The sequence below is a fragment of the Sarcophilus harrisii genome, chromosome 4 (assembly GCF_902635505.1).
Source record: "Sarcophilus harrisii chromosome 4, mSarHar1.11, whole genome shotgun sequence".
Lineage (NCBI taxonomy): Eukaryota > Metazoa > Chordata > Mammalia > Dasyuromorphia > Dasyuridae > Sarcophilus > Sarcophilus harrisii.
Genome location: NC_045429.1, coordinates 241410972 through 241424541, shown reverse-complemented (window position 1 = coordinate 241424541; position 13570 = coordinate 241410972). Strand labels below are relative to the sequence as shown.

The 13570-nt window shown below is 31.4% G+C and overlaps 1 protein-coding gene across 6 annotated transcripts in view; it reads left to right on the top strand.

Moving 5' to 3' along the window:
* The window catches only part of ADGRB3 (adhesion G protein-coupled receptor B3), an 856580-nt gene that overhangs the window by 363012 nt on the left and 479998 nt on the right, over positions 1-13570 (top strand). For all 6 annotated transcript variants that reach the window (XM_031964675.1, XM_031964677.1, XM_031964676.1 and 3 more), the window contains 2 exons: positions 1892-1993; positions 2317-2423. In XM_031964675.1, coding sequence (XP_031820535.1) covers positions 1892-1993; positions 2317-2423 — 209 coding nt within the window. The remainder of the gene's footprint in view (positions 1-1891; positions 1994-2316; positions 2424-13570) is intronic.

The following is a 13570-nucleotide window of genomic DNA, read 5'->3' as shown; positions in this document are numbered from 1 at the left end:
TTTTTGAAAAGTAGATATTGATAATCTGAGGCTCATTGAATATATATTTATGTCTAATAAGAACTTTAATCTAAATATTAGAGATTTATTTCTTGTACAATATTTCAGAGCATTTAAGGATATAGTTTTCTTTTTTTCAATTCAAAAAGGAATCTTTTTTTCTTTACCTTTTAGTTCATTACAGTATGAGAAGATGCAGTCTATTGCTTACAATAATATACCTTCTCATCTTTTCATTAAGATTATCTTTCATATATAAAAATAGCTAACATTTATATAACCCCTACTATGTGCCAAGCATTGTGCTAAGCATTTTATGAATTTTCATTCGCTCAAAAATCCTGTGAGGTATGTGCTGTTATCTTAATTTTAAAGATGAAGACACTGGGACAAACAAAGGTTATGTGACATGCCCAAAGTCTCATAGGTAATAAGGGTCTAAGGCTGGATTTGAATTTAGGTCTTCCTGACTCCAGGCACAGTGTTCTACCTACTGTATCTGGAACATTTTTATAAAGATTTTTAAAAAATGAGAAAATAAGCATATGCGGTAGAAGTTTCTTCAGAACTATAGCTGGAAAGTGGAGCATTAATGCCACATCTAGTTTCATTGATAATAAGAATTGTCAAAACTGAAGTGTTTTAATTTTTCCAGTAACATATGGACTCATTCACTGTGATAAGTATTTTGCAAAATCTAAAGTGCTATGTAAGCATTAACTATTATTCTTCTACCAAAAAATATTACATGTACCTGAAACATAGCTGGGCTCCTTTATCCACACTATATGCAAGACAGCAGTCATTTCCAATTATAGAAGCAGAAGCCCTGTCCAAGTATAAGTGATACCTATTTAATCTCTGTGGTCTCTCTCTTTCTCTCTCTTATCTTTCTGTCTCTATTTCTGTCTCTTTGTCTATCTCTATATGTTTCTCTTTTTCTCTGTCTCTATATCTCTCCCTCCCTGTCTTTTTAAAATTTTTTTTTTAAATTCATTAAAAAAATCTTCAGTTTCAAATTCTCTTCCTTCCTCCCTCTCCTATCCATGAAGAAGGGGAAAAATATGATACCCATTGTACTTTTGAAAGCAAAATAATTTTTAATATTTTGTTATTTCAAATAAATATCTATTCAAAGTTCTTAAGGTTCCCAAGTGTTAATTGAGTTGTGGTCAAACAAATTCAGAAAGTACAAATTTAAATATGTATCATACCAAAAGATGGTAATGAAGATCTACATGGATTAAATTATTTCTATCACAATTTTTTGGTATTTTTTTTTGGGGGGAGGAGACTTGCCATTAACAAAATTTATATTATAAAAATGTTACTATGGAATGAAATGTGAAATAACTTTGCCTCAAATTCATTAATAATGACAGATCAAATAATCTTATATATTATAAAATAGCACACCATATTTTATGTGATAGAATTTTCTGTCTTTGTAATGCATTTAAACAATAGAATGTAAAATGAACTATGTCTCTTAAGGATTTTTATGGTTGCTATTTCTGTGTATGATCTAAAATTATTGTCAATTAATCAGGAGTCCTTATAATGAGTAATCTATCAAAACCTTAAAAACATTGTAATCATTTTTGTTTGACTATATGTCTACAAGTCCATTTTTCATAGTTAGAGAAAAAATTATTTGTAACTAAAATAGTAAAGTATTTATTTGTGGCTGCAAAAGACATTGTTATGCATCAGCAATATATTATAAAATGAAATCCAAGGAGCAGGATCTCTCACAAATCAGTAGGATTAAGAAAAAAGAATGTGAATTATTTCTACTGTTGCAGGAATTGTACATGAGATTATTTATTGCTACTTAAAAAAAGAATAAGTATTTTTCTCAAAATTAAGCTTCCTCTGTTTTAAATCACAGCACCTTATGAAATATGCCCAGAGGATAATCTAATGTCGATGGTGTGGAAAAGGACTCCAGCAGGAGATATGGCATTCAACCGATGTCCTTTGAATGCCACAGGTACAGTAGAAAAAAAAATCACTTCAAATTGACATTAATGATAAGCATAGGAAGACTCTTTTTCCTATTTATACCATTTTCCTTTTCCTATGTTTCCTGCTGTGAATAAGATTCTCTAATAGCTAACCAGAAGTGGCAAATAGCATACTTAATGAGTTTCATGAATTGTTTTATTTGAAATTAAAACCTATGAGCTAATGAGATGAACCAGAAAATTTTGCTAAAACCATTAGAATGCTTTCAGTATAAAGAGAATGCATTTATTTTGATGCTTTCCAGCATCCCTGTTATAATGATTTTTCTCTGTTCTTTGTGACTTGTAGGCACCACTAGCAGACGCTGCTCTCTCAGTCTTCATGGAGTGGCCTTCTGGGAACAGCCAAGCTTTGCAAGATGCATTTCAAATGAATACAGACACTTGCAGCATTCAGTAGGTGCAAAGCCAGCTTTAGTACTTGCTCTGTTTATTCTTTGCTAATGATCAGTGTGTGAGAATTTAACCTTCTGTTGAGAATCACTTCAAAAAAGTGCATCTGATGAAAAAAAATGCCTTTAAGAAAAAAAATAGTGACAGAATATTTGATTTTGGGTTTCTGTTTTATAAATCCATGTTAAATTACTTTGTTCCCAGGGTTTTTGTGGTGATGGTTTTTTCTGCTATTTAAATGAAAGAATTTCCTATAAAGAGAAAGATTAAAAAAAAAAAACCTGGTTAAATTTCAAAGAGAAAAATCACATATTTTTGCTGATAAAAATATTTTCTTCAGTAGAAAACGAGACACTTTTGCTTCCAGTCACCCTGGGTAATTTTATGACACTTTAAGTTCTTTATTCATTCACTAGCACAGAATTGATGATAGATTTTTTTAGATATCAAATTTCTCATTGCAGTTTAAGACTAAGACATGTGCAAATGACTAACCTGCAGTGTTACTGCACCAGATTACTAAGAAAATTAATTACTCATGAAAGATTACGTAGGCCAAATGTTCCAAAGATAGCCTCTCTTTTCCCACACACCATTGAATTATTCATAAAGTGTGATGCATGAATATTTTGAGGACAATTAAATTATGCTTGACATTTTACAAGCACAAGTCAGTATCATTACTTGGGATGGTTGTACATCAGTAGGAGCTTCATTCTACTAAGCATTATGAGAAATAATGCAGAATTAGGAAGTGGACCAATCTCAGTTTTGAACTTTGACAACAAGGCGTTTTAGTTAAGATGGTTTAGGGATAATTACACTTAATTTGTATTTTTTACTTTTTTGCTGTCATAAGCATGCCCATGTAAAACGTGGCTAAAGACCAAGTCTTAACTAACGTGTGTTTATACTTTAATTCTGAAAGCTAGTTATTTAAGCAAAGGTTCATTACTTGGTTAGAGTTGTATATGAGAAATGCTAGTTGAACTTGGCTTTATAGACTGAAATTCAGCATTCAGTAAAATTTAAAGAGTTCCATTTGTCAGTTGCAATTAATATATGAGGAGACAGCTTTCAGAATGAAAATATAAGGAGGATGATTTATTAATTCGCTAGTGTCTTCCACGATGGAAATCTTCAAATAGCTCATCTACTTCCATTACTTTAATTATGACCTCTCTAGAAATGATTCCCCAATTTTCTTCTCCACACTTTTCCTGCTCACTGAAATTCCATTCTTATGTGTCCAATTTTTGGCTAAATATCTCCACCTAGGAGCTAGTAACTGAAATTCAATATGTATAAAGTTGAATTTCTCTTCTTGATCCCCAAACCTTCATCCCTTTCTCTATAGTGAAACTCAAGCCAAAAATTTTAGTGCAAAATTTGATTCTCTCTTGTCTTTTATCCCACATATTCAATCAAGTATCAAGTATTCTAAACACTTACTTTACAAAATCCACCCAATGCCTCTACTCCTGCTGAAACTACACCAAGGTATGTCCTCACTTCTCTTCTAAATCATTGGAAGAGAATGTTGTCAAGATGATTAATATCCAGAGATACTGTCAAGTCAGGGACATCAATCCCCAATATCTAGGTCCTTCAAAAAGACTGTTAGTTCCTTATTTTACCTTCTAATTTAGTATGTACATGAGCAACATTTTTTTTTGTTCCCTTCTATTTATCTATATTATTTCAGTAGTTCTTTAACTGGTCTTTCTCAGTCTATCACTCATCTATCCAAAATATACTTTGTCCCACTTACTAATCAATCTTCCCAGCAAAAAGCTGTGGTGTTATTATATTATGTCTACTTGAAAACTTTCAATAGACATCCATTGGCTATGGAACAAAATTTAAATTGCTTATTCTAATATTCAAGGCCATTCACAATTGATTATCAAAATTTGCCCACTCTATTTCTAGCCTCCTTATTGGCTAGATGTCCTTAGTCATAGAGTACTGGCCTTAGAGTTAGGAAGTCCTGAGTTTAAATTCAGCTTCAACTGCATTGTTTTGTGCTCTTGGACACACTTAGCCTCAGCCTCAATATTTTCATTTTAAATGGGGATAATAATAGCATTTACCTCTGAGAGCAGTTTGAGTGTAAAACAAGATATTAGCAAAGCACTAACTCTTAACAGGTGGTATTAGTTAGGTCTAAAGTCAGGAACACATCTTCCGGAGTTCAAATGTGGCCTTAAATACTTATTAGATGCTTATAGATTCTGGACAAATCATGTAATCCTGTTTGCCTTGATTCCTCATCCGTAAAATGAACTAGATAGGGAAATGACACATCACTTCAGTATCTGTACCATAAAACCCCAAATGGGGTCATGAAGAGTCAGAAATAACTGGAAAAAAACTAAACAACATGAAATTTAAAAGTACAATATATTAGATAATATTTCTGTTGTGATTTATGTAGTTTATGTTTTAACTAAATTAGATCACAAAACATATACATTTGTTTATGTCAAGTGTATCCTTGGAAGGGGCTCCACATAGTATCATCTAATTATTTCAGACCTTTAGAATTCAATTCAGGTGTTTTCTATGAAGCCTTCTCTGAATTCCTTACCTCTTTCACTGAAAATAACTCCTCTTTTCTCAAATTTCTCATAGCACTTTTTTCTATATCTCTTCTTTATGTATATTACCTTTCCCCTAATATTACAATTAATTTTTTATTTGTTTTATTTATTTTCCCTCATTGTACTCTAGGTACTACATTGTTTTGTTTTGTTTTTTGATTTGCATATTCTTTCTTTTTATTTTTTTATTTTTATTTATTTTTGACAGATTGTTTTATGAATCATGTAGGGAGAAAAAAATCAGAGCAAAAGGGAAAAATCATGGGAGAGAGAGAAAAGCAGAATAAAAAAGTGAATATAGCATGGTTTGGTTTACATTCAATCTCCTTTGTTCTTTTTCTGGATGCAGATGGCATTTTCTGTCCAAAGTCTATTGGGACAAAGTCTATTTTGAATCACTAAACGACTGAGAAGAACCAATCTTTCAAAGTTGATCATCGCACATTTGCGTTGTTATTATATATGATGTGTATTCCTGGTTCTGCTTGTTAGACTCAGCATCAGTTCATGTAAATCTTTTCAGGCCCTTCTAAAATCAGCTTGTTCATTATTTTTTTGAAGAATAATAATATTTCATCATCTTCATATACTGCAACTTGTTCAACCATTTCCCAATTGATGTACATCCACTCATTTTCCAATTCTTTGTTACCACAAAAAGAGCTGCTGCAAACATTTTTGCACATGTAAGTCCGTTTTCCTCTTTTATGACTTCCTTAGGATATAGTCACAGTAATGGCCCAACTGGGTAAAAGGGTATGGATAGTTTTGTAGCCCTTTGGGCATAGTTACAGATTGCTCTCCAGAATGGCTAGATCATTTCACAACTCCACCAACAATGCATTAGTGTCCAGTTTTCCCACATCCCCTCCATCATTTATCTTTTCTATTCATCTTAGCCATTCTAAGAGGTATGAGGTGGTACTTCAGAGTTATTTTAATTTGAATTTCTCTAATCAATAGTGATTTAGAGCATTTTTTTCATATAACTATAGATTACTGTAATTTCATAATTTGAAAATTGTCTGTTCAGATCCTATGACCATTTGTCAATTAAGGATTGACTTGTCTTCTAAATTTGACAAGTTTTTCATATATTGTAGATATTTCTTTATCAGAAATACTGGCTGTAAAGATTTATTCCCAGCTTTGTACTTCCCTTGTAATCTTGTTTCTATTGGGTTTGTTTGTGCAAAACCTTTTTAACTTAATGTAATCAAATTGTCCATTTTATCTTTCATAATGTTCTCTAGTTCTTCTTTGGTCCAAAATTCCTCCCTTTTCCAAAGAACTGATGAATAAATTATTCCATATTCTCCTAATTTGTTTATGGTATTATTCTTCATGACCAAATCATGTATTCATTTTGACTTTATTTTTGTATGAGGTGTGAGATGTAGGTCTATGCTGACCTTTTGCAATTTCCCCAGCAATTTTTGTTGAATAGAGAGTTCTTATTTCAGAAGCTATAGTTTGGGGGTTTATTAAATACTAGATTGTTGTTATAGGCCTTGATTATTGTGTCCTGTGTATCTTATTTATTCCACTGTTCTGGTACTACTTTTTTTATTTGAGTCTCTCACCAAGCTCTCTTTAAAGTGCTTTTATCTTCTTTGTCAGTCTTGTGAGGTGCTACTAATCATAGTCTTCCATCTCTTACTTTATAAAATGTTATAAATGACATTAAATTCAAAACTCTCATTGCCCTTTATTACAATGCTCCACTTGGCAAGTTCAGTGGTATGCAAATGAACTAAGACAAAGTAAAATAATTAAATTTATTGGCATATAGTAAATCTTATAATATTGTACATTTTCCAGAATTTTTTAATATGTAATTTGTTGTCCTTTGGTTGAAGGCACTTGTTTTACATAGTTTGGCATTTATTTCACAAGGTTTTGACAGTCTCTAATTTTTCACTAGCAAACTCCATTTTCATCACCTTGGATTTTAAACACTCTATTTGTCAAAGTCTGGACTTAATTATGACCCATAGTCTTAGAATTCCTTTTAAATCAAAAGAGTTCCCAAACTACTGGAGCTTGTTTATTTGTATATCTTAGTTACATTTTTAAACCTTTGATAACATGTTGCATGGTAGAAAATGGTACAGCTATATTTCCTCCATTTGGAAACATATAATTCTGAAACAGTTTTGTTTCTCACTATATGTGTACATTAGAATGTATTATTCACTCAATGTAGGTAAGATTTCCAGGCCTGGTAGACATTTTTCTTTGAAAAAACAAATATTTTTGGTGAATATTTTGCAGCTTAATAAAAATATGCAGGTCTTCTAGGCTTGCCAAGCTTTCTTCTAGCAATTTTAGTATCTCATAGATTTTTTTTTAAAGAGTATCATAAATTAACTTCCCTTTATCTACTTATTAGTACTACAGTCTTCAAATTGCCTTGTCTGTGACCATGTTTTTCCTTTACACATGGTTAACATGTGTTGTATTTTTTTTTTCTTTTTCTGAGGCAATGGGGATTAAGTGACTTGCCCAGGGTCACACAGCTAGGAAGTGTTAAATGAGGTCAGATTTGAACTCAGGTCCTTCTGACTTCATGGCTTTTGCTTTATCCACTATACCAACTAGCTGTCCCATGTTGTATTAAAAAAAATTTAATCTCCTCACTGTTCTTTGAACTTTAACAAGCAATTCCTCTGAAGCTCTACTGATACCCTGAAGTTTTGAGTTTTAGCTTTTGGCAGCAATAACTGATCAGTTCTTGGTGCTGCTTTTCAATTTTGACTGTACCTTCCTTTGAATATTATATGACTGATTCTATGTCATACTAGGCTTGAATGATCCTTGAAATGCTTGACTTTTAACATACCAACAGTCAATACAATATTTCTAAAAGTCATTTAATTATGTTCCTTAAGAGCTATACCATATAAATTGAAAACACATCAGAAGGCACAATGAAATGTATGTATAATATGATATCTAGTACTCAGTTGAAAAAACATAGTTAAAATGGGTAAACCGTTTCTATAAATGTCCATTGCTACAGCAAAATAAGACCATTTCAAAATCACTGTTTGTTTCAAGTAACTCAGTGGCATATATCCTTGTTACTTCTGGAAATTACTAATCTCTCTTTAAACTACTTTATATCATTAATAGGTGAAATTTGGCAATAGAAAATGACTAATAATTTTTAAAGGAGTATGTTTATACTATTATTTAAAGTCACACTTTCTAGAATTTGTGTCTTCTTTAATGGCTCAAATCAGTACTACAGGAAGTACTTTATGATAAGCCAGATTTATCAAAAGAGGTAATTATAAATTTAGAGCTGGATGGGAGTTTGAAATTCTTTTATTTCATTTCTTGCATTTGACCTATAAGGAAACCAAGGTTAAGCATCTTGTCTAAAGTCATATAAGTAATTAGTGACAAAACGAAACTCAGGTGCTTTTCCTCTAGGTCCTTTGTTCTTTTCACTGCCCCAAAATAGGTAAAGAGTAGGAATTATAGGGGTGGGAAGGTATCATTAATATAATTACTTCTTAATTGAAGCTTTCTGAAACTGTGAAAAACTGTAGTATACCTTACAGATGGGCTGTAGGAGTTGTTGCTTAAAATAGTATATAATTGCATTAGCTTAAAATGTTATGTGTATCATTTATAATGAGAAATTATGAACAGGTTTGTTTGACTTGACTTTTTTTTTAAAGGAATCAATACAATAGAGATAACTGTGCTAATAAGAGATATTAAGTCAAACCAAAAGAATTAAATATTTGAGTGATACATTTACTCTTTGAATCCTGACTTTGGAAGATCTCTTGATCTTGAAAGAAATAAGACTTAATCCTAGGCTACAAAAAAGAATCTATATTTAGATCCCAATCTTTTTATCTTTTCATTAGTTGATCTTGTCGATTTACAATAAATCTGAATGATTTAATTTTTTTTTAAATACTTGCCCCATCAGACAAAAGGCTCACAAAGCATTCTAAAATGAACAGGATTAATTGCAATAGTGAAGGGAAATATTTAAAACATAAAATCCTGTGTACAAATTCATGAACATCTTTAAGAGACTGGATCTAAAAAAAAAAAAAAAAAAAAAATCAGTCTTTATAGTTTCCTAAGAATGATCTTTTCCCCCACCATTTGAGTAGATCTAAAGTAGAGTCATCTTTCTTGTTAGTCATAACTATAATTTGAAAGAGTAAAACATCAAACCCAAAATATAGATTCAGAGTGACCGATTGTTTGTAGCCTTCCAATTTGATTTCATTTCCTAAGTTTTTTACTGCACTTCTGCTGATCTCAAACAATGTAAATAGAGCAATACAAATAAACTTTGATTAAGTAGGCAGGGAAAGGCAGAGAATATATTAAAAATGAATCCATATAAATTTAGACAATCCAAAAAAAAAAAAAAAAAAAAACCAACCCAGCACTCAAATCAAGCACTTATTCAAGGTTACTGCTGATTTCTGTGATGCAAATGCTCACACTGAAAACTTGATCCTTCTCAAGCTGGTTAAAACTGGCTCCAGCATACTCCTATATTCTCTCTCAGCTATAATTCCTTGTATTTTAGAAAGTAAGTTAAAATCTCCTGAATTGTTTTCTTATCGGTTAGGGAATCTTACTAGATTATCTCTATATATCAAAGGGTATAAAAATAAAAATAATGATTTTTCATCCATTTTGCTAGTCTTCAATAATATCATCTAAGAGATCATAATCATTACTTTTTTGTAGGGTGAACTAAGCATCTGAATATGCTTGAAACATCTGGAAAATACCTGATTACAAATCAGTGATTTTTACAAGGTACTTCCCCAAAATGGGAAGGGAGACCTAATTAGATTAAGTCTACAGAAAGAAAGTCTAAGCAGGTGGGAAAAAATTGGAGAACATTGAGAGATATTATATATACTTGCATATACACACATAATATACATATGTATGTATGTATATATACATATATATCATGAATATACTATATATTTGTGTATATCTTAGAAATATATTTGTGTATGCATGTACTGTATATGTATGTGTATACACATATGGCAAAGTCTTTTTTGCTCCTATTTGTAGATAATATTGTGCTAGTTGGGACAAGCTACAGAATCTTGCAAATATTCTTAAATGACCTTGATAATCAAACTATTCTGTTGAATTATCCACATATGAAGAATGTGTATTGTCCAAAATGTTGTATACAGTTGGATGCAAAAATACATAAAACTGGTTGATGAGTGTACATATATTGGACAAATGATGCATATGAATAATTGAACAGGAAAGAAAGAGCTCAGTTGTCTTGGAGTAATTACATAGTGCCTTAATGATCCAAGGCTTCTCTATTAAAAAAAAAATCTTTTAAAACAACATTCTGATGATTTTGAATTTCTGTAAATCATGTAATAAGACACTCTGAAGGATAAGGCTGAGAGTTATCCAAAGGAATGAGAGGTACATGATGAGTGGAAAGAGTCTGTAACATATTGCAAATGAATCAATAAATCAGAAAAATAGCACAAACAGCATCATAAGAGAGCTGTATAACTGAAAAGAGTAGATAAGCATTTAAAGAAGTATTTAATGGGTAGATATCTTTTTATGTGTCTTGCATATGCATGAAATGTAGAGAGGTCTAGTGCATCTCAAATTATTTACAAAACCATCAATTATTAAAACTACTTAATACTTTTTTAAAAAATAGAAAACAGGTTTGTGATTAAGCAAGAATTAGAAGCAATGTAATTCAGTAATCCATTGACAAATTTGAGAACATAAAATACTTGAGAAAGTATTCCTTGATTATTGTGTCCTGTAGGAAAATTGAAAACAGCTTAGTTCACAATTATTTTAGACCATCATGTCACAATTAATATATAATGAATCAATGGACCTTACACTCCACCACAAATAAAAAATAATTATAATAATAATAAAAATGAAGAGTTAGAGGAGGAAGAAATGAAGAACTTCGAGAAGAAATGGAGAAAATTTTCACTACTATGGCTAGAAGTGAAAATTCTTAAATAGGCGTTAGAAAAGATGATAAAGGAGAAATAGACAATTTTATTTGCTGAAAACAAAAATGACTTGCACAAACAAAATCCACATAGCTTTGGTCAACACTGAAATTATTAATAGGAAAAAAAAAACTATCAAAATGTATCTGAATTTGTGTTTACATTAGTATCAGATCTTCTAGTGAGGAACTCTTTCTACCAGTGTAGATAAGTATCTGCTTACTAACTTTCATTCATTGTAATGAGGTTTATAGGGGTGCTAAATGGTTAATTAACTTTTCAGAACAATGTGGCTAATATATGTCCAAAGAGGGACTTAAACTGGGATCTGAGGATAGGTCTTTATGAAATCTAACATGCTGCCTCCCTCTTTTAAATATCTCTTTATAAAGGCCTGAGAGTCAAGATATAGAAGCAATCAACACAGTTACATAAGAACAATAATAGTTTCTAAATTAATTTATAATCAAGGATTGTGAATAGTTTTTTTTTTCTTGTAAACTTTCAACAATCATGTTAAAGATTCCTATGATAGCTTATGTTTGAAGTTCTGAGGCAAGATTGACACGCAATATATTGATTGGAGGAGGTATTAATTGATCCAGTCATCCTGGGAAATAATTGATAACTGTGAAAATGATGTAAAATTATTAGTATTCTTTTACCTAGAGTTCTCAATACTCTCTGTATACTCACAAGGAGTTCAAGGCAGAAATAAATGTATTGTATAGAGTAAAAGATTTATTTTTGGGGGGTAGCAAAAAATTTTAAAAATAAATAATTAAAACCTAAAAACAAAGTAGAACCAATCACTTGAGAAGTATATTAACAATTTAGATCTAAATATGTAAATATGTTTATATGTTTACCATAAGAAAAAAATCAAAGTGGTAGATTAGGAGAGAAAAGAGGCAGATTTGTATGAATTGAAATGAGCATCAAACAGTATACTAGGAAAACAATACATATATTAACATTATTATAATGAAGTAAATAGAAAAAACACTAAAAAGAAACAAACACTATAATTGTATCAACCAATCTTAGACCAGAAGAAAAAAAAATGAAGAAATGAACTTTATCCTTTTTCTTAGAGAGGAGAGTCTCAACTATGTAACGTTATCTCTGAAATGGATGGAGTTTCTCTCTTAATTGGTTTAGCTTAAATTATTTTCTTTCTTATCAGGGAAAATGGACAGGGATTTGTGGGACACATAATTTGTTGTGCATTCTTTAAAAAATCACATATTCAGAAATAACTGTGATGTTAAAACAAAAACTTTGAGTTAGTCAACAAACATTTATTAAGTATTTGCTATATGTAAGACACTGTGCTAAGAACTAAAAATACAAAGAAATGGCCAAAGAAAGAAATTGCCCTTGTCCTTAAGTTTACATTCTAATTGAGAAGACAACATGTAAATACCTAGTCATGTAGATACAGAGTAGATGGAAGATAACAATACAGATGAATAGACAAGTAATTGGAGAAAACCTGGAAGGCCTCTACAGAAGAGAGTTGAGCTGAGTCTAAGAGGTAGAGTTGAAGAGGGAAAGTATTCTAAGTATGGAAGACAGCCAAAACAAAGTTGTTGGGTTTTTGTTTTGGTTTTTTTTTTGGACTTCTAATAACTTTTTATTGACAGAACCCATGCCAGGGTAATTTTTTACAACATTATCCCTTGTACTCACTTCTGTTCCGATTTTCCCTCTCTGTCCCTTACACCCTCCCCCAGATGCCAAGCAGTCCTATACATGTTAAATAGGTTACGGTATATCCTAGATATAATATATGTGTGCAGAACCGAACAGTTCTCTTTTTGCACAGGGAGAATTGGATTCAGAAGATATAAATAACCCGGGAAGAAAAACAAAAATGCAAACAGTTTACATTCATTTCCCAGTGTTTTTTCTTTGGGTGTAGCTGCTTCTGTCCATCCTTGATCAATTGAAACTGAGTTAGATCTCTTTGTTGAAGAAATCCACTTCCATCAGAATACATCCTCATACAGTATCCTTGTTGAGTAATGATCTCCTGGTTCTGCTCATTTCATTTGGCATCAGTTCATGTAAGTCTCACCAATCCTCTCTGTATTCATCCTGCTTGTCATTTCTTACAGAACAATAATATTCCATAACATCCATATACTACAATTTACTCAACCATTCTCCAGTTGATGGGCATCCATTCATTTTCCAGCTTCTAGCCACTACAAACAGGGCTGCCCCAAACATTTTCAGCCAAAACAAAGTTGACAATAATGGATGTCTTTTGTAAAGAACAGAAAGCAAGATAATTCAGCTAGATTTTAGAATGCATAGATGAAAACAAACTGGAAAAATAGAAAGAAGCCAGGTCTTAAATGCCAAACAGAAGATTTTGCTTTCATCTTGGTGGTATCCAAAACCACTGGGGTATAGGGGATGGTAACCTATCTTTGAAAAATCACTTTGGTAAATAGAAGATGATTTGGAATAGGAGCAGAGCATTATAAAAGGAAATTTACAAGATAGAAACTAAGAAATAAAA